The sequence below is a fragment of the Parus major genome, chromosome 1, assembly GCF_001522545.3.
Source record: "Parus major isolate Abel chromosome 1, Parus_major1.1, whole genome shotgun sequence".
NCBI classification, from domain to species: Eukaryota; Metazoa; Chordata; class Aves; order Passeriformes; family Paridae; genus Parus; species Parus major.
The window spans coordinates 79,454,207-79,480,081 of NC_031768.1; the positions used below are offsets into that span (position 1 = coordinate 79,454,207).

The 25,875-nt window shown below is 37.8% G+C and overlaps 2 protein-coding genes across 3 annotated transcripts in view; both read right to left on the minus strand.

The window, feature by feature from the left end:
* Positions 1-6,521, minus strand: part of LOC107205820 (N-acetylated-alpha-linked acidic dipeptidase 2-like) — a 30,162-nt gene extending 23,641 nt beyond the window's left edge. The window contains exons 1-4 of one of the 2 annotated variants that reach the window (XM_015630783.3): positions 6,412-6,521; positions 4,838-4,949; positions 1,699-1,885; positions 80-181 (exon numbers count right to left, since the gene is read on the minus strand). In XM_015630783.3, coding sequence (XP_015486269.1) covers positions 80-181; positions 1,699-1,885; positions 4,838-4,949; positions 6,412-6,499 — 489 coding nt within the window. In that variant the 5' untranslated portion in view covers positions 6,500-6,521. Of the gene's footprint in view, positions 1-79; positions 182-1,698; positions 1,886-4,837; positions 4,950-6,411 lie in introns of those variants that run through there. The other variant, XM_015630792.3, reaches the window with a different exon arrangement.
* Positions 6,522-7,876: 1,355 nt separating this feature from the next.
* LOC107211745 (putative N-acetylated-alpha-linked acidic dipeptidase) overlaps positions 7,877-25,875 on the minus strand; it is a 28,614-nt gene continuing 10,615 nt past the window's right edge. Inside the window, exons 8-19 of the mRNA XM_015644157.3 lie at positions 24,759-24,857; positions 22,971-23,056; positions 21,853-21,972; positions 20,435-20,517; positions 20,101-20,164; positions 19,508-19,575; positions 17,466-17,557; positions 16,577-16,667; positions 15,518-15,782; positions 14,635-14,716; positions 13,242-13,334; positions 7,877-12,282 (exon numbers count right to left, since the gene is read on the minus strand). Coding sequence (XP_015499643.1) covers positions 12,093-12,282; positions 13,242-13,334; positions 14,635-14,716; positions 15,518-15,782; positions 16,577-16,667; positions 17,466-17,557; positions 19,508-19,575; positions 20,101-20,164; positions 20,435-20,517; positions 21,853-21,972; positions 22,971-23,056; positions 24,759-24,857 — 1,333 coding nt within the window. The 3' untranslated portion in view covers positions 7,877-12,092. The remainder of the gene's footprint in view (positions 12,283-13,241; positions 13,335-14,634; positions 14,717-15,517; positions 15,783-16,576; positions 16,668-17,465; positions 17,558-19,507; positions 19,576-20,100; positions 20,165-20,434; positions 20,518-21,852; positions 21,973-22,970; positions 23,057-24,758; positions 24,858-25,875) is intronic.

The following is a 25,875-nucleotide window of genomic DNA, read 5'->3' on the forward strand; positions in this document are numbered from 1 at the left end:
TTGAGAAGTTGGAGAAATCTGTCCCAGAAACTGTTTCAAAAAATAGGTAATAGTACCATTGCATCATTTATTTTCTTACCTCTGGCACTCCTTGTGCTGAAAAAGCATTATATGGTGGTAGTATATCAGTAACATTTTCATACCCCTGCGGAGGTGGTTCAAACAATGATGTATTGAAAACCTATCCAAAAAATAACAGCCGTTTTTGGTCAAATATTCTAGGCACAAATTCACACACTAAGCAAATGCTAATTATAGTTTAAAGTCAGAAAAGACAGTTATTCCATTTCTGTGCATCAGACTCCTTGTCAAATAATTACTATTTGAAAATACTGCAGTCCTGTGCATGAAAAGTATCAAAAACCTTGGCTTTTGCCAAGTTAGTTAGCTTTATCAGTATTTGAAACTATAGTTTCCATAAATTGATAGCAAAACATACAGTTTTAACTAGTACACATAAGTTCAAACAAAAAACCGGGTAGGGATCCAGAGCTGAAATTTTGCAATAGAATGCAGATATGAATACAGAGACAGATCATGTGTCAGAAGTTCATCAGTCAATGCCTGAACCTAAAAAAAAGAAGCAGCTGAAAATTGCCAAGAGGTGGTGACAGTAAAAGACATCTGGTTCATCCATGCCATCCCAGCTGCCTTTTGTAGTTTCTCCTTCCTGCATTATTATTCTCTTTATTTCTTGCCTAGTAATACTTCAGTTAAACGTGCTACCTTTTATCACCATGTATTGTAGCACTCATGTTGCTTTAAGGTGCATGTCCACCTTTTGTCACCTTGTGAGATTGTAGCTGAGACATTGTTACAGGGCTTCTGGAAGAACTTCATCCTTCCACCTTTAAGCTCATGTCATCCCTGAGCACATATTCCTTACTTTCTACCCCGGCACTTCATCCCTACCTATGTGCCATGATGCTTCTCTAGCAGTTCCACCTCCTCTCCTTGCTCAGGATCCTTGTTAAAATTTACACCTACTTCTTTATTTCCCTGGGTATTCAAAAGGGAGAAGATGTCTATAGACTGACTAACTCATAGTATTTCCAACACTAACTTAGGAGACACTGCAAAAAAAAAGGAGTATCTCTGCAATACCTTACCTCAGCGTATTGTGAAAGCAAATATTGTACAGATGTTCAAGCAGGGTTTGGATAGGTACTTGGAAGAGAGATGTTATAGGGGTCACTGACTGGATAAATACTTGGAAAAGGTCTAGGGAGGATTTTTCAAGAGATTAATTGCAGCACTTTCAGGGAAGCCCTGAGCTGAAAACAACTAGACGCTGGAAGAGCTGCATGCCTGAAATACATTTCTTTGTTCCTAAACACCCCTGTGCATCCACTTAAGGCTGCTAATGGGAACAGGATATTAGCCCAGATGTATCCTTAAGCTGAATCTTTCTAACACCTTATGGTCTACTGGTGTTAACTGTAGCCTCTCCACACATCCTTGCTCTTCCGTATGAGTCACTGTGGTCTCAGCCACTTTGCTGTGTTTTCTGCATAGCTTGGGATACCATTTCTAAAGATGAATTCCTTTTGCACTGGATTTTTTTTTTTTTTTTAATAATATAAAGCACATGCTGAGCTGAGTAGATGAGAATACAGAGGAAGGCACTATTTTTTAACAGGAAGTCACTGGGTTTTTTTTGGTTTTACAGAAACATAGTTTTGTCATTGAAAAGATCACCTCATTCCCTTGATCATCAATTAGTGAAATGTAGTTTGGCTGCTTTGCATTTGGGTATGAAAGAAGCACATCATAATTAACAAGTTCTGCTGAATCCAGTCCAAATTCCTTCCACTGGCCTTGAATTTTTTTGGCAAGAAGAAGATTCTGTTCAGTTCCTGCGAGGTGAGGCAACTTGGTAAATGAACTAGAATAAAACAGAAAACCACTAGTAAGCAGCAAATGCAGAGACACAACAGTGAAATAGGCTCAGTGTGTATAAAGCTAGTCTTAAAGACACATTGCATGGACAGGAAGGTCTTAAAGTTTGAGCCGTATAACATGGTTGATTATCAGTCTGCATCAGGACATGTACAAAATACACTCAGAGCAGAGGACCTTTCCTGAGGCCTTAAGATAAGTCAACTGAACTTTTTTCTTTGCATAACAGGAATAGCCACATTTACACACAAGCAGTGAAAACCAATGGCAAAGGTTTAGCAAAAGAACATTAGCAGTATACAAGACACAGAAATAAATACAGGAAAGCTATGCATTGAGAAAAGAGCCTTCCAGATAATTCTGGTATCTGATAATGGATTTGTACTGCTGTCATAACGTGTCCTAATAAGTTTAATTTGAAAACCATTACATTAAATTATCTGCACAGGTTTGCTCTTTTTCCTTAATCAAAAACCTGAATAACAAAACATTCTTACCAACATTTACTTTCATATCAGATATAACACATAATGGTGATAAACAGTCACAAACAGAATCCAGTCCCTCTGGGCTACCCTACAGAAATCTGTGTGCAGTTCAGCCCACTGAACAAGTAAGGAATGGTGAAAGCTCATTAGTCAGCCAGGTACTCTGCATCAGCTTCCAATTCCCAACAGGCTACTTGTCAATGGCTGCCCCACTGATGTCAGATACCAGCAATTACCATTAATTAGCAGTAGCAAATACCATAATTAATATCACTTCAGCCTGTCATTTCAGACTGTTTTCAACCCATGTTCTGCAGTGTGTATTTCCTCAGGTTCCACAGGAGAATGATGTTCAAAGCCTTGTTAAAGTCAAGTGTAAAGTCTTCACTCACACACGTAGCAGTCATTTCCTCACAGAAGGCAATATGCTGACCACACAAACAAATTGTAAATAAATGCAGACTCTTCTGAACTATATTTTTGTCCTTTGTGTGTTTGAAAACAGATTCCAGAAGGATGTTTTGTCATCCTTCTGGACCTGAAGCTGACCAGCTCAGAGTCCCCTCCAGGTATTCCTTATTAAAAGCGGGACACAATATCAGCCTTTTTCAGCCACCTGGGGCCTCTTTCAGTCATCAGAACTTCTCATTTACAGCAACATCGCAATCATGACATAAAGGTCTTTCACATGAGTCCTTCACAGCCCTGGGATTTGAATGCATCCAGATTCTCTAAGTAGACTACAACCTTTTGCTCTCTGCTGTTGTGATTCCCTCTCTTTAAACTGTGAGGGTATGCACCAAAGACTGGAAGCAACCTTTGCCAAACCCTGGTGCTTATTTGCTTCTTGCACTTTAATTCTCACTAGTATTTTAAGTACCTTTTAATTCTTTAAGCATACTAAATGCTACATATGTCATCAGGCAAAATTCACATTATTATATTTTTTTCAGATTTTCCCTTCCAAACAGTTTAATCCTTTCCAGAGATAAGACCAAAGTGTCTGCATTTTCTGAGACTCATAGGTTTTTTTCCCCACGTGATAAAAGCAGATGTAGTAGTCTGAAAAAATAAGAAAATGGATCAAAATTCTCCAGTTCATATTTTCTTCTGCTTCCAATAAACTTTTTGAATACTGTGTTAATACAATTTCTCTGCATTTCTTTTTTATCTCTGCATTTCTTTTTTTTCTCTGCATTGATTTTTATTTGAATTTAGGAAAAAAACCAAACAACTGAACCCAAACAACATGAGGCATTTGGCTCATCACCAAAGCAGGCAGACAAATGAGAAACCATTAATATCCCATGGCCAAGAGGTTTTGGCGTAATTACAGTTATTTCATGCTCTGTTGGCTAGATTCTCACTCAAACATAATTTTCAGGAACTCTCCAATCTACTGAAAGCAACATATACAAAATAAGATTAGGCCTGTAGACTATAAAAGCTAATTTATGTTAGATATGAAACCTTTTGGTTTTAGAATAAATGTATAGAAATCAAATTTCTCAGTAATCCTTTCACGTTCTTGATGCAGCTGCTGACTTACATGCTGAATACAAACATTTTGCTAACCAGAGTTAATATTTATTTACTTTTCATGTGAATACATTTGTTCCTCTATAGAAAATATAAATATACACAATGATGTAGGTTTTTTTAATTTTCAGTGGGAAAAACAAAAGAGTATTTTTATATCCCTAGCATTTTAGATGTTTTGAAAGAGCTGTGGGGATGCAAAAAAAATGTGTATTTATTAATAGTTACCTCATGCAAGCCTTAACCAACTGTACACACACAATGACCATTGACAGAGCCCTTTATCTCTGAAACAGAAGGCAGGATATAATGGGATGTCAGAGCTCCCAATCAACAACACATTGCCCAGTATGGCCACACTAAAGGAATTATAAGTTGTGAGTATAAATGCAGCTCAGTGCCATGTAATTTTTGTTGCACTAATTTTTAACAGATTAATTTTCTACTTAGACTAGCTGCTCAAACTGAAAGTTTAAAGAGACACTGAACAGATGATCAGTCAGATGTAACTCATGTCAATCAACACAGTAAAATCATCTCAGCCTGAAAGAAACCAAAGTTATCTGAGGTTAGAGCTTCAGATACTTGTGAAGAAAAAAATAAAAAGGTACACTACATTAAATCATGAAGATGGGAAATAATGAAGAATGGTAAGCACTAGCAGTAATGCAGCTGAGGGAAGTACACTTGACAGTACAACCACTTCAAAAAGGCAACTTCAAAAATGGGGAGGGGGGAACAGAAGAGTTGCAAGCCTCTCCCTTCTTCCCTCAGACATTGCATACAAATGAAATACTTCCAAAGCATCTTAAAATCTCTGCTTTCAGAGGCCCTTCCTTGGAGCTGATGTTATCACTCTCTGGCTTTTTGGAGTGACAAAATTGTTCAAAAAAACAATGCACAAGGCTTACCGAAGAAATTTCCTGATGTTCTCTGCTTTCATTTCAGCCACAAGTTTCTGTCTCACATTTTGATGGACATCTGAAGAGCTGGGGTTTTTCTCGGTCTGTTTTGTATACCAGCCTGAAACACATTTGAAAAGTTTCTTACTTAGCAAGGATGCCCTCACATGTTTGAGCACAGGTGCAACCTGTGGTACTAAACAGTTAAAACCACAACGATGAGCAGGGCTTAGAGCACCTTCTGTCAGTGTCAGGGGGCTCAAGCAGGAAAATAAAATGTATTTCATTGATTGAAATGCCTAAAAGTGACATAATGAAAAGAGTAAGCCCTAAATCCCTTGTAAATCCCCTTTTTAAGGCAGACTGATCTCTCATTAATTTTAAACTATAGTTTAAATTCTCAATTAACTGTTTGTAGTGTGAGGTTTGAACTCCTGGTATTCATGGTGAAATTATTTTATTTATTTTACGCATATATTTTAAAATAGATGTGTAAGCATATTTAAAGTGAAGGTCTAGGACTCAACAGCCACCTTGCCAGCACTGTAATAGTTACAGACTTGGGGAAGTGTGGATTTAGTCTATTTAATAATTAAAACAATAAAGTTAACTGTCACCCAAGCCAGTTTTAAATGTTTATTCAGTAGCCATAAATTGTACTAGGAGAGGGTACATCAACTGTATGAGTTTGTCTTAAAAACAATAACAACAAAAATCCTTTTATTATTATAGCTAGACAATCCCAAACTGGGAAAATTTGCATAAGAAAGACAAAAAAAGGTACTGTCACATGCACAGGTTATATGACCTGTTACACTTCTAGTAACACTCTGAACTGAACAGTGATGCTTGACCAAACCAAAAGTCCATCTGGCCTAGTATCCTGTTTTGGAGCAGGGCCAAAAGATGGTGATCAGGGAAATGTATAAGCATAGCACAAGCACCAGAAATTAGCAGCTCAGGGATCTCCTGAATTAAACTAATATTTAATATATTTAATAGTCCTCATGGATTTTTCTTTCATGCTTTTGTCTTAGGTTTGTGCTACAACACGTTTAAAAAGGATTTGCATTTTAATTTAAAATCAAGTGCTGCAAGTGACTGCAGAAAAGAACCTCTAGTAAAGTTCATTATGCATGACGAAAACTTCAGTAACTTGGCTGTCAGTCAAACTCCTCCTCTACATTCTACCCCTAATTTCTAAAATAGTTACTGAATAGGAGCATTTAAAATTATCTTCAGGAAAAAACAGGAAATAAAACTTAAAAATAAAAAATCTGGGAGATTTTGCAATCACTGAAGTCTCCAACTCTTGTATTTACTCTTTGGATGCCTGGCTGCCTGTTTTGGGAAGCTGTCATTTCACCAGAGCTTGTCCCGGACTGAAGCACAGAGTTGTTCTGTTCCCTGCTCCCTGAAGCTGCTAGACAGAAAAGCTTAAAAAAAGCAGTGGGACGAGTACTTTATCACGTCCCTGAAGAAGCAGCATAATCTCCCTGCTGGTGAGTTAATGACACCAGGAGTTGCACACAAGTGTCAGGGGAAAGGAGCTGGGGGCTGAGCCCCTGGGTCTCTGTACTCACCCGTAAGAAAGCCCAGCAAGAAACAGCCGAGCAGCCCAGGGCACACCAGCCACACACGGAGGGTGGCCTTGCTCCTGCTCCCGGCCATTTGCTCAGCACTGGCCGGCAGCTCGGCAGGCTCTGAGGCTCCGGCTCCTCCTCCTCCTCCTCCTCCTCCTCAGGGCTGTCCCTGCCTTTTTTGCTTCTCAGTTCTCCCAGTTCCTAACCAGCCTTAATCCCAGAGTGATGTTGGAGTATGTAACAAATCTGTATACAGGCAGTGCACCAAGAAATGTACATCTAGTATTTAAGATGCTAATTTCTACTAATTATTAGGACTTTCTGGTTTGGAAAGTTCCTGTTTTAGGCTTGTTTACAATCTGTTCCAGTGGAAGTGGCCAAGAGATGAAATTAAGGGAAAACTTCTTTCCTCTTTACCAACAAAACACTGGATTTCTTCCCTTTTTAATCTATGGTAACATTAATCCTTAGCAAAAAATGTATACTTAGAGCAGCTGAGAACATAATTTAGATTGGCCAGAAAGAAGACTTCTAGACATCATCCAGTTTGCAGCTAGGAAAAGTCATAAATTTATTTGCTATATTCTCTAGATACTTGCACTTAAGATTACAAGGTTCTTAAGATCAAGTTTTCCTAGTCTAATTTAGTCAAATCCATAAGTATCTCATGGGGAAGGAAACAACTGTAGCCCAGGGAATAGTCAAAATATATATTCAACAGATAACTAGTAGACAAATAGAATAATCACATGTGCACATCACTCCAAGCTGCCAAGTTCCTTCACGGCTACATGGAAGCCAAGACTGATCTTTCTGGAACTGAGGGCCTGTCCATTTGAGACCAGTTATATGGCTGACATCAGGAAAGCTTTTCTGGGAACCTGGGCACGCTCCAAATTCCTATCACTCACTCCCGAAGTCCAAAGTAGACAAAGTTTGTGAAAGAAATGTCAGTGCTCTGAGTATCAAAACTTTCTTAAATACATTATGAGGAGCTGAAAATATTCAGAAAAAAAACCTGAAAAAAATGGTTAATATCCTAATTACTTAATTATTAATTAATTAATTCAGAGAAAAATTACACCATTTGGGTATTCCACACCAGCCACAGCCACTGTCATAAGCACAGGTCTGGATGTCTTTGTTCAAATGACAAGCAAGTCCAGTCTTGTGATATTTTTCCTGTCATTTCCCAACTGCTCATAAACCATGACAAATTCTGAACAGCAATGACATTTCACACCAGCATCTGAATTGACATATACAAACCAGATGGAATTCCACCTACAGAACTCATAAAGAATGAGCATATTGATGTATTATTAGCATTTATATAGCACCACAGGTGTAGGACTGGCACATAATAGACAGTAAAGTGACAGGGGCTTTTGGAGATTACTATCAAAATTAGACCTCACATGATAATAACATCAGTGGAGGAAGAAGGTAAGAATAGCAACAGTGAGACTGTATGAAATGCATTTATTTCTACGTGAATGTCTTTATTTAAAGTGACAAGGGCATTAACAATGCTGAGGTTGAACAAGAAGCAGCAGCCAAATGGCTTCTACCACTTAAAATCCTATTACCATTAGTTATTAGTTGTGATATGTTCTTACATGGCATGGGTTATGTGGGGTATATTATGTTACAATTAAATGCAAGTATAATGTTACAGTGTAAATCCACCTTTAACCACAGGCCCTCCTCAACAAGACTGAGGCAGGAAATAAGATGAAAAAGCTCATGGGTTGAAATGAACACAAGTATATCGCTTGCTGATTACCATCATTAGCAAAATAGATTCCACTCAGGGAAAAGTAATTTATTACAAATTAAAATAGACTTGGATAGTGAGAAAAATTAAGACATCTTCATTGCAACCATTTCTTTCAGCTTTATCTTCTTTACTCCCAAGTCCTTTGTGCCATAGGGCTGACATATGCAACACAGGGGCCATCCTGGGATCAGGCCAGACATCCTAGGGTATCAAAAGTGTGATAAGCACCTAACTTTAGGCACTTGAATTATTCTGTACTGAGAATGTTCATTTTCTGACAGAAAAATAGCCAGTGCCATTTGGGAGCTCCTTGAGATGATCAGTAGCCCAAAAGACTCATCTTCCTTTGAGTCCTTTCCTGGCAATATCAAGGCCACATCCATCAGTCACCCTGTTATTTTACATGGGGCTTTTCTAGCTACAACAGTGTGAGATACCTCTAGAAGTGCACTTCTGATAATAGCTGAGTATTTTACTCAATTTTGAAAACACCCACTTAATCAAAGGTTCAAGGCTAAAAGGAGATAAGACCAACCCAAAGTAGTCAGAGAAATCATGCAAAACAAACTGTGGAAATATTACAGTGTAAAAAGACTCCTTTTCTTAGCACAGGTGAGAAAAAGGGTCCACACCATTAACTCCTGAACACACAGTGCTCTTTTGAATTAGTATCACTTTTAGAATTATCATGAAAATTATTAGTTACTGCATATGCCTCATGCTGAGTTCAGGAGTAGTGAGAATTCCTCATTCTGACAGTGAAAACAAGAGTGAGGTTCAGGTGAAGCTAGGAGCCCTTGCAGGTAGCTACATATACTCTACCCATTTAAAACACATAACTGCCTGGTAAACTAAAAAAGCTCAAAAACTGGCAAGGATACACATGCCAAATGCAAAACTAGCAAGCATTTGTGTGTCGAATGCATCATTCTGCTATTCAGCCAACTAGTAAAGGCAGTGATGGTATGTGAAACACAGAATGAATGCCAGGGCTTGTAAAGCGTAGGTTGTAGTTGCTCAGTAACTGGGCCCTAAAGCTTAGTATCTGCAGCAAGAAAGATACACCACTGTTGTGCTGCTTGACCTACTGTCTGACTAAAGGTTGAACCTGTGGTTTGAGAGATCAAGGGACCCTGATCTGTGGGAAAGACAGCTCTGGCAGGAAAACTAGCAACAGGGTAATGTTCAACCACAATTTCAAATCAGTAGTTTCCTTCTGACTCTGCCAGTTGTGCAGTCCCTTGAACTCTCTCACGGCCTCTTCAGTCTTTCGATCAGATTAAAACACTAGTAGATGTTGATTCTTTGAGTCAGAGTCTTTCTTATCTTGGGCTCCAGGAGACCATTATCAGATTCCAACTAAAAGTTTACATTGCTGGCAGCTGACAAGTGCAGCTTGCAAACTTTGACCCCTTTTTCCACAAGAGGAATGTAACCAGTGAGGCTGAGAGAGTAAAGGACTGTGCACTGAACACAGGGACACCTTAAGGCCATTCCTCCCTGTCCTATTGCACACATCCTTACAAAAAGTCCCCCTCCAGCCTCATTTAGGCTCTTTAGGTACTGGAAGGTGCTCTGAGGTCTCCATAGTCTTCTCTTCTCCAGGCTGAACAGCCCCAGCTCTCTCAGCCTGTCTTCACAGCAGAGGTGCTCCAGGCCTGTGATTTAATGGTTCTTCTCTAGATTCCTTACAACAGGCCTTTCTTATATTGGGGCCCCAGAGCTGGACACAGCACTGCAGATGGGGTCTCACAAGAGCAGACCAGAGGGACAGAATCCCCTCCCTTAAGCCTGACGGCCACACCTCTCCTGGTGAAGCCCAGGATGCAGCTGGCTTTCTGGACCACAAGTGCACTTTGCCAGGTCACAATGAGCTTCCCCCATCCACAAACACCTCCAAATCTTTCTCCTTAGGGCTAGTCTCGATCCATTCTCTGCCCAGCCTGGATTTGTGCTTGGAATTTCCCTGGCCCAGGTGCAGCACCCTTTGAACTTCATGGGGTTCACACAAGCCTATGTCCCCAGCTCGTAGTCAACAGGAGAGAGAAAATTTCTGTTCCTGTATCCTCTTCCCTGCAGTGGTTAGGGAACAGGCAACAGATTTTTTTTTTTAATGGATGTTTCTGTAGTCTCAGAGTGTAACTACTTCTGTATTTTGTGTGGTCCTGGGCCAGGACATTGTATATTATCTGCTAACTATTTCCAAAAAACTTAAATGAAACAATGCTATGCTTAGGCCAGAGATTAAAAAATTATGTCTTCTGGACTGAAAGAAAAAGTTGCTGAAGCAGCATACAGGTCACATAGGAAAAGATCTCCACAATTTTGGAGTTTGACACTTCAATTTATCCTCCTCAGCAAAAGAAAAACATTGTTATTGCATCCACCTGGTCAACAGGAGCTGTTTATTGCTACTCCCCTCTGCATGGTGGATTTAGCTTATCATTGTCCTGATTGCTGCATAACAAATCATCTAGGGATTATGATGTCATGAATTCTCCACTGGTGAAAGTGGAGTAGTAGAGCAGCCAGCAGTGACAAAACAGAGTCAGCAATGTCTCCCATCAGTACTGGATTTGGAGGAAGACATCTTCATCATTTTACTCCAATCTGTTTCATAAAAAATGTGAAAGTAACTGGGCAATAACTATGGTTATAAGACCATTTCCCAATATCTGACAAACTAGATTATTTTAGCAGAAAGACCAGCAGTTAAGCAAAATAATGATTTAATTATAGTAACATGTCTAAAAGGCTTTAATGTGAAGTGCAGAAATAATTATGATTAAATGAAGCCTCATGCTAAAGAAAATAATATGCCGTGGTACTGAAAACCATCAGATCATAGGACAGTAGTTTAAGACATGGTAGAGGCCTCAGCTAACATGGCACATCAAATCACACAAAATACTAGCTGAACTAGAGGTTATTAATAGTCCAGTGGCAAAATTTCAGATGAAGGGATCTTATTTTCTGAGTCTTCTCTGTCTGATCTTGGTTGTCCCAAGACAGTTATGGTCCATCATAAGAGTAAGCAGCACATGATAATCAGATATACAGACTTTATGAAAATGGTAATAATTTGGTATCCTTTTCAACTTAGGACATGATAAATATTCTTTGCTTCTGTCTTCATATTTAAAACACCTCCAGGGGGACAAGGCATAGCAAGGGTAGATTTTGGTTAAAAGAATAACAATGGGGTCTTCATCTTGAGCGACATTTTGTGAGATGACTATATGTCTGACAAGATGTATTGCCTTGTTTTTATTCCAGTGCTTCTTGCTTAGATTTATCTGCAATCAGCTGCAAGGTTCAGCATGTGAGGAAAAGAATATCATGGATGAATATTCTGGGCCAGCTGCCCAAAACTTGTTACGATTATTATCCATCCTGCACATGGTATGAGACAGTTTTCCCATCTCCATATCCATCTCAATCTTTGTGGAAAAGGAGGGCTGGGAGGCCTGTCTTGAGGTATAATCATGTATACCCAGGGTAAATAACGAAAAGGTAACAACCAAACTAGTAACTGACAGAAACATGAAATGAATTCTGTTTTCCTGAAGAACTATGGAGATCACTATAATAATTAAGCTAGAAAAATTTAAAACTCTAGAAGTAAATCCAGTGGTTAGCAATTCTTAAAATACAAAGCTGAGAGAAAACCTGAAACATTATCAGTCTCAATTCAGAAGATATCTAAATCCTGAGCTCTGAAAATGGAGTACATTACCTTGTTAACATTACTAAATGCATTCCACTTGGGTATATTATTTGCAAAGACCAAGATTTTTTTGATTTGTGTTCTTTGTCATAATCCTCCTAGTGTTTTCAAGTGCTCCATTTTTAAGACTTCTGTAAACCATTTAGTCTTCATTGATGCCTATATTGTTCATATTTATGCTACTTCTTTCAGTGTTTCTGCTGCTGCCTGCACAGTGAAGGCTGCAATGGAAATCTGCCTCTTCACTTCTTCCCAGGCTTCGTGTTGATCAGCTTTGCTTTCGATATCAAACATGGCATCATAGATTCCTGGGAAGGATTCTCCTGCATACTTGTTGTGGCTGCTTGGAGCAAAGATAACATGTCTGCAGGGAAGTCAAGGGACAAAAATAACAATATTATGCATTAGGAAAATGAAACATACTATTTTATGTTTTATAAGCCAGCTGTAAACTCTTGACACTGAAGATGTAAATAAATAAATTATTGCAACAATAGTAGCTTAAGTCCATGAAGCAAGAGAATAACACATGCCATATGAATTCCACAGCTTTATAGATACTTGAGATAAAGTCATCTAAAGTATTTTCCTTTCTCACAACTTAGATGAAATGAAAAGATTTTTAAAAAGCCAGCTTTTTTTTTCCTCACAGATATACACAGTCTCCAACAGATACAGGTATGCTTTGACATAGAAAAGACTTTTAACAAGAGACTCTTAACAGATTTTAAGCATGAGCTATGAGAGGTACAAGGATTGCAGGTCTAGATTTCTCCTTCTTCAGTTAGTTTATAGTGGAGAGACTGCTATTCTGAATTATGCAGACTGGTAGAGGCATCAAAAACTAGACTTGATTCACTGCCTCTTAAAGAAGATTTACTTCTTGAGCTGGATGAGAGGACCACTGAATTCCTTCCCTGCTGTTTCAGCACTTCCCTCCACACTACACTTGCTAGCATGGCTGCGTTCTTAAAATTGATCAACTTTTAGGTGCTTCAATTACAGAACAACTCCCTGAAGTTCCTACAATTAAAATTATTTAAAATTACTCCAGGGCTAAACTTTTACATCAGTTTAGAAGCCAAATCAAACCAAGAGAAATTTTCTGAATAGGCTTCCAACAAGAATGTTCCTCATTCTATATAGTGCATCACGCTGAGGTTTTCCCCAATGTCTTTTCCCTTTATCAGTATTATTCCTCCTCTCTCATGTACTTTTGCTGTGTTAAATAAAATCATTATAATTCCATTTAGAGACTTTTAAATCTTAAAGGAATTTTCATAGCACACTTCAAGAGGAAAGTGAAAAATAAGCCTTTCTCACCTATAGAATGGCCTTCCAGGTAATCCAAGAGGGTCGATGAAAGCTCTTTCTAGAAACATGAGCTGATCATTTAGTGATCGGACAGTAAGCAGGCTAAAAACACAAAAACAATAAGGGAATATGTTGAATATGTTACCTGCAGTGCATCTGCCATACTCCTATCCAAGCATACATATCTGGATTTAAGAAGAACAGCATATCTATGATGTTGAACTTCAAGTGTAGCCCACAAAAGACAGCACATGTCAGCTAACCTGCATAATAGAATTATGCTGATCTGTGCTGTGACAGAGACTGATTCATAACAGAAAAAATAATAAAAGCTATTTTTTAAGCTTAAAGCTATTTTTAAAGCCCAAGTGATAGTGTCAAAAGACAGGGATTCAGGTTTTTTTCTCTCCTTTTATTCCTTTATTTCCTTTTCATGGGGATGCTTAGGCAGACCATTCTCTTCTTTTGTACAACAGTTTTCTAAGGACCCTCTTTTCCAGAAACCCAGCCAGCCACAAATTACTTCAATAATATTGCATTTGTTTTTATGTAAAATCACAACATACCAGAAAAAGGAACCCTGTGATGTTAAAATCCTCTTCTGAGCCATCCGAGAATTGTGTTTTACTGATGGTAGATTTTAAATTCCCTAGAGCAGAGACCATCTGTGTCTGTGTGCTTTTAATAGCCCTGCACATACTATTGATGCTTAACAAATAAAAGCGCTGTGACGAGGTTACACAGAATATATGTGGGCTTGGTGGTTTATATCCAAAGTGACTTGTAGACCTTCAAAGGCATTCACCAATACAAAGTGTCAAAATTTATATCACAGTAAACCTGGAGTAAGCCTATTACCATTAAGGAAATTTTTTCAAGTTTATGGTGGTGTAAACAGAAACTGAAACTGTCTGGTTGAATTAAAGCATAGATTTAGGCCATCCATCAATAAAGCCATTTTGAAAATGTCACGTAGATGTCATATGTCATAAATGTCATCTTTTGCATAAGAGATTACAGTTAACTCCTTTATCTGAAAGTTGCTGCCATTAAAAAGATGGCTTTTATTCTCAGTTAGTGTTCCATAAGGATAAGCATATGGCTAAATTAGATTCTTCCCAAGAAATGGAACATACATATATGTACACATAAAAGGAAATTTGGCTTGTCATTCTGGGCATGGCCTACAAAGAATAAATTAAGAAGTAAGTCAAGTGCAAACTAGGCCTTTTGGCATAGATGGTGCATAGAATTTCTTGAAAGCTCATCAAAAAGCTTGCCACAACTACAGCTTATTTATTTCTTTTTTTCCATTAAGTGTCAATAAGTGAAGAGTAAGCCCTCTTGAGCTCAGAGGATTAACTGGAGTATTTGACTGGAAGAAAATAAGAGTTGAACTTACTTATTGATATCTATTTGTTGTAGTCTCTCATGAAAGCTAGCAGCAACTTCTGTAAAATTCTTCACAGCTGAAAACAGAGCATCTGGAGGGAGTGGGAGGAAAGTATTTAACTCAAATTCAAACAAATCAAATTTTACAATTAAAGATTTATCTTCCACCGTAATCATGAACTGTGAAAAGTTCTTGCTGAAGGAAAAGAAGATAACTCCATATTCCTACATTAAATAATTTGTAATTCTATGTGAAAACCTCTCTTAGAAACAATGGCAATTAGTATCACTGTGAATGTTGTTTACTATCTGCTACTTAAAAATGTACAGAAATATCAAAAACTGGATCATGGAATCAGAAGCAGACTGTTCAGATATGTCTGAGAATTTATAAATCCCAGAAATCTGTGTTTTACTGTTATGCCCCTCCACACAGAGTTTTGATAAAGACAGAGAAAGTGTGTGTGAGTGTACACACATGCACATGTACCTGATATTGGCCATTAGCAGCCAAATCCTAAACTGAATGTTCTATAATGTTGCTAATTAATAAAAGGTTCCTCAGGCACAGAATTATCCAACACTATAAGCTGCAAAACAGTGTGATTTTTTGTTTTAAAGGAAACATGACAATGATACATAGTTGTCAATACTGGTGAATCATGCACAGGTCAAAGAACATGCAACTCTAAGTGTTAGCTCTATTTGGCAGCGGCATAGTCCCCACACAGGCATGCTAGTGATAACACATTCCCATTTCAAATTAATGGAGGATATTGCTGCTGTTTTATTTACTGTTCATACAAGGTAAATAACATGTCAGGACAAAGACATTCAGTATTAGGCACTATTAGCATTAACAGAGTAGGAATGTGATGAAAGACTATACATACCAAAGGATACATTGTATGTTGCCAGCTCCTCTTCGTGATTCCTTGACAAATTATAGATGATGTGAGCATAGTTGCTCACAGCTGATGCATAATCTCTACAGTCAAAAGGAAGCACAACAGAGTTGGCCAATTCGAACACCAGCCCTCCCCGTACCTGAGCGACTGTCAGATGATTCTTGAACGTGGGATCATAAAACTGTTCCACAATTTCATAGGTTTCATAGACACTGTGGTAAACTGGATAGCTGCTGTATTTTTCTGTGTTCTGAAACAAAGGAAACCAAGCCAAAACAAAACCATTATTCAGCTATGTCTATTTAGATTTTCGAAAATCTTTGCTGTGGGATTCAAGGCATGGTAAAGTTTCAGTGTTCAGATCACACTAATTCTGTGTAGCCACAATAGACAGTCGAAGGGGAACTGGTCAGTAATGTCTCTGTTAGACATTAACCTATGCTGAGATGAATGGTCATTTGGAGAAATCTCTCTCCACTGACCATGTACACAGCCCAAAGAAGGTAGCTAAGCACAGACATATCACTTTCAGTTTGCTAAATCCAGGTGAGATTGGACTTCTATTTCTTGGATTCAATAATCATTTGTTTGTGTCCTCGGATATTCCTTCCTTTTCAGAGGAAATGACCACATTGAATAATTTTCTCCTTGAACATTTCTCAGTTACTCTCCTCTCACAGTTTGCTCCAGAGCCCAACCCATATTTTCAATAAAGTATGAACCATTTTGAATTCCAAGCTTTGTAAAGTGTTACAAATCATTCAAAAGTCACCATAAGCTACTCAGAAGCCTTAATCAGTCACAGGTAATTTTGAGCACATCATTTACCCTGAGCAAAAGCTTTTTTGTCTAAGTGACAACAAGTTGATCATTCTTATTTATAACATGTTGATTTTGAGGTAGCACATAGAGTTGTAGCAATTAGACACCACTGACACGCTGAACTGTACTATCCTAAAAAGCTGGAAGTCTAAATGGCTCCTTTACAGGTGATGTTATTCATGCAGTTACAAAGGAGACCAAACTACAAAGACACACACTTACCCAATTTTTACTGTAACGTGCTCTGCCTGAAGCAATGCCAAGACGTTGAAAAAATGCTTCAAAGTCATTGCCAGAACCCAGTTTATTTATTCTTCAAACAAGAAAGAGGAAAATGCCTTGAGTGACAATACTTAAGGAATAATTTTAGATTGCTTCCAAGTATCCCATGGCAGTTATTTATTCAGCAATCACTACATAGTCTTTTCCCAGTGTGCTCTCGTTTGCCAATACACCATGAACTACCTCTGACTCCTGCATTACCTGCACCTCATCAACTGCATTCTCAGAGGAGCAAAGTCACCCTTCTCAGGGTCAAAGATGTCCTGTTCTCAAGAGGAGAACGTACCTCAATGTCTTTTTATCACTGACAAGAACCAATGACCTTCCTCCTGCTGAACTTCCACTACCCAAAGCTCTCAACTCAGAGAAATCACAGCAGTACCACCAGCATGGCTTCATGGAATAAAATCAGTTTTTGAGATCCTGTAGAAACCTCACAGTAAATTTGAAGGACAATCTTATAAAATCCTGCCTGGTATGCCCCCCAGCCACCCAAACTGAGAGGCCTTTCAGAAGATTAGAAAAAAATGCAAAGGAAAGCTGTTGAGTTAACATCTTGTGTAATTGCCTCTGGCTTGTGCATACTACCCTTCTTTGTCTAAACTTCTATTAACTAAATAAAGCCTCTTGTTCATCTTCAAAGGCAGGTTCAAAAACCTGCTGTACAATAGCATATGAGCTGCAATCATTACATCACTGAAATTTATACCAGCTGAGAATCACACTATTTCTCTTCAGGACTCAGTTTTTCGTGAGTATTTCTTTAAAACCCACACTCTACAAGTTATAATAACATTTGGTATGTATTTTGTTTTCTTTTGTCACTGACCTGGGAACCTCCTTATATTCGCTTGATGGATTTTTTTTATACCAGCTCTCATAAAGAGATTTTCCTTCAAACCCCTCATCAGGACTTGGTATCTAGAAAAAAAGACAAAGGACACAATTTTAAATGTTACCAAGCAGAAAGTCAACAACCTGTCATCAGACAAAGCCTACAAGTAATGAGTAATGAGGTATGTCATCTGAAGTCCCTCAACCTTTCTGCATTTCCATTTTAACACTTCAAATGCATAGCATTTTCCAGAAGAATAATTTATTTGCTAAAAAAGAGGTAAATTTAGATGGAAGAAAACATAAGGAAAGAAAAACATTTCAAGTCAATATTTAAATTCTAATATTTCTTTATCAGATTTTTCAGCCATTTAATTTAAATATTCAAAAGAGAAATCCCTCACAAAACCAAAACATTTTGCTTTACTTTAGCAGAAAATTTCAATTTTGTCTTAGTTTAATTCAAAACTATTTCTACCTTGTTTCAGTTCACAAAAATATGTTTATGGATGCAGAAGCAACCTTAGAAGGGCAAAGGGCACAGTACCTGCTGTTTATATCATCATAGCTGCTAGAGACGTATACAAATCACAATGATTCTAAAGTTGATACCTATCACTGACTAATTGCAGGTAACTGAGCAGTTTAAACACAGTGGATGTTTCTTCATCTTTCCTTTATATTGTTGGACTGCTGAGGTTTTACTATTTTGAATCTATTAAAGATTATTAATATATATTCTGTTATTAATCTATCACCTACCTAAGAATTACTCCACAATGGGAATCAAATTAAAACTTATTTATTTGGAGTTTTGTTCATGAAGGAAATTTTACACAGAACAGAACTATGAGCATGAAAACTTTTTAACCACAGATTAACTATGGATGGGATCACATGGGACATGCTTCCTCATCAGCATTCTCTTCAGACGTCAGCTACTAACAAGCTGTGGTTACATGCATTCCTCAGTCTTTGCTTCCCAGCTCGAGGAAGGGTTACACAAGCATTTTTACTGGTATTTAGGTCAAGATTTTAATGATTGCTCTTGGTGTCCAAACTGAGACTCTGCTGACCTGATTTCCTGACAGTTCTGAACCCCTTCACTTAGCAGGTTACCATGGGAACTGCAGGTGATCAACTCTTCTTGAGTTCAGGACACAAGTCTGCTTATCTGGGTACCTACTTTTAAAAGAGCCGCATTTTATTTACTATCTTTTAATTGCCAGAAAATTATTATACCTATTTACTACTTTTACTTTTGTACCAGTCTAATGCCAGCTTCCTAGAGATAAGATAATAAATTATTGAACATCTGAATACATAAAGCAGAAAAAGGCAGATAAAAGTAAATTCACAGAATATATACAGTAGTCAAACGTACATTTGATCGGTATCTAAAACATACACAAAAACTCATTAAATGTTCACTGTTTAAAAAAAAAAGAAAAAAACTCCAGAAATAAAATGCCAGACTCTAAGATCCACTCCCAAAGCAAGGAACATTTTATATCTAAGATGGTATGGCAATTTCCTGGGAAAGGTCCCCACCTCTAAATTTTGTGTGCCACACAAATGTGTGAGAGCATCATGGTCAGAGAAAAAGAATAACTAACAGGTTACACTGAAGCTGAGCACCTTGACCAAACCTGTCACATCACACAAAAACATGGCAGCCACCCTAATTTCTTCCCCTTCCTAAAGGGAGTCAGAGTCTCTTACTACCACAGGCATTCTACTAGTTGAGCTGGACAGCCAGGTTTCTGTTTCTGTACTGTGGTTCACAGCATGCTCTTATGCTTTTGTTCTTAGAAGGAATGCTTTCACAGGAAGAGTGGAAAAATCCCCTAATCCTGAATAGTTAATAATTTAATGGTGTAAATTTGGAATCCCCCTATCTGTCCTGGGAAAAAGTTCCAGTTCCTTAGCTATTGACCTAAAAAGGGTCAGAAAAGAAAGATCTGACACCATATTTTTACAGATAGAGCCCCATCAAGTAGCAAGAACATACCAACTAAAAATTTCAAGTGATATTACCTTTTTAGTCAGACTGTAAACCAGACTATACATCAGTGGTGTGCAATCCACTCGCAGTGTGTAGTTTCCTGAAAAAACATGAAAAACTATATACTGGAAGAAGGAAGTTCCCTCAGCTGAAACTCCATGCTGTTATTTATTAATAAGAAAGGGACTAGGGAGCTATACTCTTTATAAGGAGCAAGCTGAGAAGTCTTCCCATGATCTTCTCAGTGCATTTCATTGGTTAGGATGAATTAGAGCCCAGCTTTTGAAAAAAGTCTTAACAGCTTTTCTTATGTCCCCATGATTATTATGCACATTATAAGAGAAGAAGCTGACTTTAAAGTGTTGTCACAGAACTCAGGGCGCAGCAATTCTTGTCTCTCTTATGACCTCCCAAATAGTGTAGCTACTGTAAAGGACTTTTTCCCTGAAACAACACGAATACCTGAAGGATACTTTATGATTCCAAGCCACAGTTTATCCCCATATTCATTTCTGAATTAATGCAACAAAAATTATCACATTGAAGGTCTCATCAGCCTCCAACACAAAATTCCTCCCCATCATACCATCAGGATTTCTGTAAAACACAAGTCATATCCATGTACCTTCAACAGAAGAATCTGCATTGATATAAGCCACTCCCCGTGCTTGCAATACTTTGGCATTTTCCTACAAGAAAGAAAAAAATGAAGAAAATGCTGATAAACATTTTTCCCCCAGAACTATCTTCCCATTCACAAAAGAAACAGCTGTTTCAGAGAAGGGTATGATATACTGCAAGGAGCTAGAGATTCTTGGTAGTTCAAAAGGAAATTCAAGGGAGAGAGACAATGCATGCTTAAGGAAAAGGGTGGGGGAGGGAAGAAGTGCTTCTTTCTAGTGCAGTTTTCTCAAAGAGCAGCCACCATGCAAATTTCTTTTTGAACACTCTTGGTTTACCTCAGCCCACTCTGTTGATCCTAACAAGCCAAATTCCTCTGCATCCCAGCTTGCAAATATCACTGTTCTCCTTGGTCGCCATCCTGAAATGAGAGACCATGAAAACTGTATAACAAAAATAAAGGCTGCTCATTACATGTCTAATGTGAAAACACATAGCATTTTTGGGGGCTCATCTTTTACCATGATCTGTGGGGAAAGAGATATACATGAGACTTCAGTAACTTTATCTAATAATGATTTTCTATTGTAGCAATCTTGCTTCTATTTCAATATTGGGCAAAATAATGTACTTTGTCTCTCACCTTTAAATGCAAGAAAATTTTCTACAATCTAAAACTCTGACCAAGGAAAAATAATGTGCTGTGCACAAATTCTTGAAAGAAGGCTTTTCTAATCATCTTGCTACGTTCAGTTTAGTATACATTATATATCAACCTCTACTCTGACAGAAAAGTGGCATATTTTCATATCCATTACAGAACTTCTTTGACCTGTCTTTCAAATGCCAGATTTCAAAACCTAAGGAATTCTCTGTAACTTTGACAGATCACCTTCAAAAGAAAAATCTTTCACTTGAAGTCCTCCATTCAATCTAAACCCAGGCCAAACAGAACAACCTCTATTGCCCTGATGCTCTAACTCAGCCCAAAGTTTTCTTTGAACCTACTGGAACCTTTTCATCTTTTACTCCCTTTCTTTTTTAACTTTAAATTTTTTCCCATTTGCATTCCAGAGAGCTTCCCCTGATATTCAGTTACTGGGAAGAAATAGAAATAAAACTAAATGTCAAAAGGTTTTCTATGTAATAGGCAGGCAAAGAACATTTCTCTAGCATAGTATTTATGTCAGAGCTTCTCTCCGTGGGATGTCAGATAGGGAGACAGCATTTTCTCTGACAGCAACAATAACTTAGTGCAGTTGACATTTGTTCCTATATTCTAATGCAAGTAGGCATGAGGTATTTTTAACCATTACCTCCTACTATGTTTGCAAAACTCATTCTCAGCATTACACTGACATCCTTCACTCATTCTTGAGTATGCCTCCAAGCCACAGTCAAGTGCTGAGAAGGCTCTCTCTGTGGCCCTGATGAAGCCTTTATCAGTCCACCACTGTATCAGTATTATAACACTACCAACATATCCAATCTGACCAGCCTCAAATACAGATTAGTCAAATGTACCTAAATGGTGTGTTAATTTCAGCATCCCCCATTTTGTTTTGTGTCCCTGTAGCTGTACTTTCTCTTGAGCAGAAGTACTTCACATACAACAAAGGTGCACAGCAGTGCATTTATTCAAGACATCAGTGAGATACACATTTTTAATTTCAAGCATATGTTTAAATCTCACAGAAATCAATGGGCACTGCTGAGAGCAGCTACTTTCATGTGCTTTATTCTTTCATTACATTACCTTTCTTTTTCAGTTTTCCAAAGCTCCTCACAATCTCGTGAACCACAGCTGCCCCACTCTGAGGATCAATGCCACCAAATACCCATGAGTCACGGTGGCCTCCCAGGATGACATATCTGTCTAGAGAAATTCATTTTGGAGGTTTACTTAGGAATAGTTTTTGCTGGCACAGAGATATTAACTTGAAGTAATTTCTAATTTTACATGTATATATCAAGCAACAGAGATTAATAGTTTATAATATACATGACAGAAAGGAAGAAAACGTTTTAAATTTCTGGAGACATTTTTCTGTATTTTCAGTTAGTGTTGAAGAATTTTTCAAACCCGGTAACTGGATCCCACGAGACTTAAAACCTCAGAGTCTATGTTGTTAGTTCTATTATTAAATATACTACATGCTTCCTCTAAAGAGAGAAGCATTTTTCCATACTTCACAATAGTGTGTTTCATGGTGAAGATGATCCACTAATTATATCTGTACAGCACAGAAATTCACAACATTGTGAATTCATGTGCTGAATGCAGTATTTCTCTGGATATATATAATCAATCACGAAAAAGGTTTGTCCAAATCATGACAGAGATATGATTATTGAGATAAAATTCAGACTAGGTTTCTATGCTACTATAATATGGTTAACAGTTGTGTTTTAGGCAAAAGGAAAGTGGTGCAGTTAGAAGACAAACGATCTTATCATCATTCTAGGGATGTCTATGTATCTGGTTTTTTAGAGTATAAAATCACACTGGTTACGAGACTGTAAGATAGATAAAAAGTCAATAATGGTGGATATAGTGCCTTCCTATGGAACACAAAATCCATTCCCATGTTTCTTAGGGGAGAATATCCACTTAAAAATATTATTTCAATTGCAAAGTTACCTGCCTGCAGATAAATATTTCCATCTTGGTTATGACTCCCCCTTGAAAATCAGCATTTAAAATGAAAGTGCTGACATACCCTGAACCACATGAAAGCCATGCAAACACCATTTAAAAGATCATATAATATAGTATTTCAGAGAAAACTATATTCCTCATGTCCCCTTTGTAACCATGAAGTACATGTAGAGGTCACTGCTCACTCAGATTATGCTGAAGGACAATGATTTTACCTGGTTCCACTGTGCCTCTGATGGTACCAATCACATTGTAAATCCTTCTTACTTCATTGTTGTTATGAATGTGCATTTTCACCTTTCTAGTGTATTGGGAAGAAAACACAAGGAGAAAATCCACCAGATTAGATAATAAAAATCTTGACACCTTTCAAAAGTGTACAATATAAATGACAAAGAAAGCATTTTGACCGAATTCATCACCTATTAAACCAAAGTAAATCTGAAAATATTACAGTGTTGTTTTTTTCTGCATTCATCCTTGCAAAAATGAGAACAGCATTTAGCCCTTGACACCTATGTAATATTTCTGATGTCCATAAGATCTATACAGATAACGGGATCAGACCTCCAAAGATCTTTTGCTAGCAGCTAGTCTGTAAATTTGAAATAGTGAAAGAAAAATGGAAAGCATCTAATGTTAAAAAGGTAAATAGATCTAATTTTCTTCAGTTTGGTGCAAATCAGAATGACTCCAGGTCATAGTTTCACCCCAGCCAGCAAGAAAACCCCACACAGCCTCTCATTCCGCCACTAGCAGCAAGAAAATCTGGAAGGTAAAAGGTAGAAAACTCATGGGTCGAGATAAAGACAATTTTATACATAAAGCAAAAGCCACACAAACAAGCAGAGCAAAACTGTTCAACCATCTCCAAAAGGGCAGGGTCCCATCACATGTAATGGTGACTTGGGATAGCCAACACCATCACTTCAGATGTCCCCCTTTCTTCCTTCTGCCCCCCACTCTATGTACTGAGCATGCTGTCAGATGGTCTGGAATATTTCTTTGGGCAGTTGGGGTCACCCATCCTGGCTGTCTCCTCCCAGCCAATCCAACTTCCTCACCAGTGTGGCAGCACAAAAAGCCTTGGCTCTGTGTGAGCCCTGCTCAGCAATAACAAAAATAATTCTTTATTATCAACCCTGTGTTCATGAAAAATGAAAAACAGACTCATAGCAGCCACTGAAGAAAATTAACTCTACCCTAGCCAAAACAAGAACATTCCAGTGCAGTCCATACTACTATGTGTAATAGGCAGGCAAAGAATACTTCCCTAGCATAATATTTGTCAGAGCTTCTCTCCCTGGAATGTCAGATAGGGAGACAGCATCAGACAACCTGATACAACCTGAGTTGTATCAAGAGATTTTTTCTACAGCATCAAGAGTTGTTTATCTGTGGTACAGATAAGGTACAACTGAAGGTACAACAACTCAGCCCCAAGGGTTCATATAAAATTCAGCATGAACAATTATATGAAGTCAAACAGTTCATATGAAGTCAGTGCATTTTACTCAGACAACATTGATACACATGTAATTACTAATTCAGTTAAAAAACAATCTGAAGCAATAAAATTGGCATTTATCATCATTTAAGCTCTTTTCTAGAAAAGATGAGTGGAAAAACTGCTTATATGAAGCAGTTTAATACTGCTTTATATAAGTCAATAGGTAATAGTCCAGAAGATGGACTTACATGAATTTAAAGAAGAAAACAAAAGTTCTCAAAAATAATAATAATAAAAAAAAATCACTCTCAATGAATAGTTTATAGTTCATATAGTTCATGACTAGCTGGAAACTAAGGCAAGTAGGTCATATCCATACAATCAAGACATAACATACTAATGTTTTGCACTGAGCATACTTCAGCAAAGGAAATAGCCAAAATCAAAGGAATGATGTAAATAAACCCAGCTACTCTATCTTTGGTCAAACTCTATTGCTCTACCTGTTATTTCCCTGATCGCAAAACCACTCTCCTTAGGAAACAAAACTGACCTTGAAGAATAATTTCCTGTAAAACCAGGACCAACGTTGTAAGATACGTTCAAATTTCCTTTCCAGCTACTATGAGGTGGTGCCTGTCCTCCCATATTACTGTTATGGGAAAAAAAAATCATTATTAGTTACAGACATGTTACAACAGCACCAAACAAATGAGGAACCAGAAACCACACTTTGCTAGATCCCATGCAAACACAAACCAGTGTTGGTCTTTGTTTTAGACAATTTATACTACAAGGTTGGGCAGGAGAATAATCTGGAGTTTTAGCTACACTAATACTTGTAAATTAACATAGAGCAATAATCCTGGGTGTAACTTTTCTCTAAAAAATCCTTTTTCTGTTTCTCTGTTTCTGCTGCATTTCTGCTATATTTTTCCAACAGTGGGCATAGAGATCAGCTTGGAATGGCCTACAGCTACCCTGGAAAACAGTGCTGACCCAGAGGTTTTGCATATAAAATGCCTCTTGTAAATGGTCCCTGGAACATTCTACTACCTTGAACTGTATTTGCATTTGAATTAGCAGAGAGCAACTTGGGCCATTCCAACACTTTAACAGCACAGGCAATAATTTCATGGTGCCTGGCCCTGCACACTGTTTAATCTCCTAGCACAGACAGTGGATGTGTGTCAAAGACAGCTAAAGTAGAGAAACATGACCAGATCAGTCCAAGTCACACGCTCTTGTTCCATTGTCAAAACTGCCATGTTTTTCCTGTTAACAAAACTGGAAATGCAGCAATTCAGGGGATTGCAATCACCCAGACTTATTCTCTTGAAGGACTTTTATTTTTGACATGAACTTCTGAGATAGAAAGAGAGTATGCTGGATGTTCTGGTTCATAGGAAGCAAAATATATTTATTGTAAATGAAAGCATGTCTTATACTGTAAATACATACTTCAGACAAACTTTATTCCACAGAACACTTCAACATGCCTTCAGGCCCTGAGTAAATTGTTTATATAAAAATATGATAACAGGAATAACAAGATGCTATGACTTCTCAAGACAAAAGTGAAAACAAGGACCCAGTATTTTTAAAGGATTTTGGTTTCTTTTATAATTATTAAAACCAAGTTCTAGTATTATTTAATACTTACTGAACAG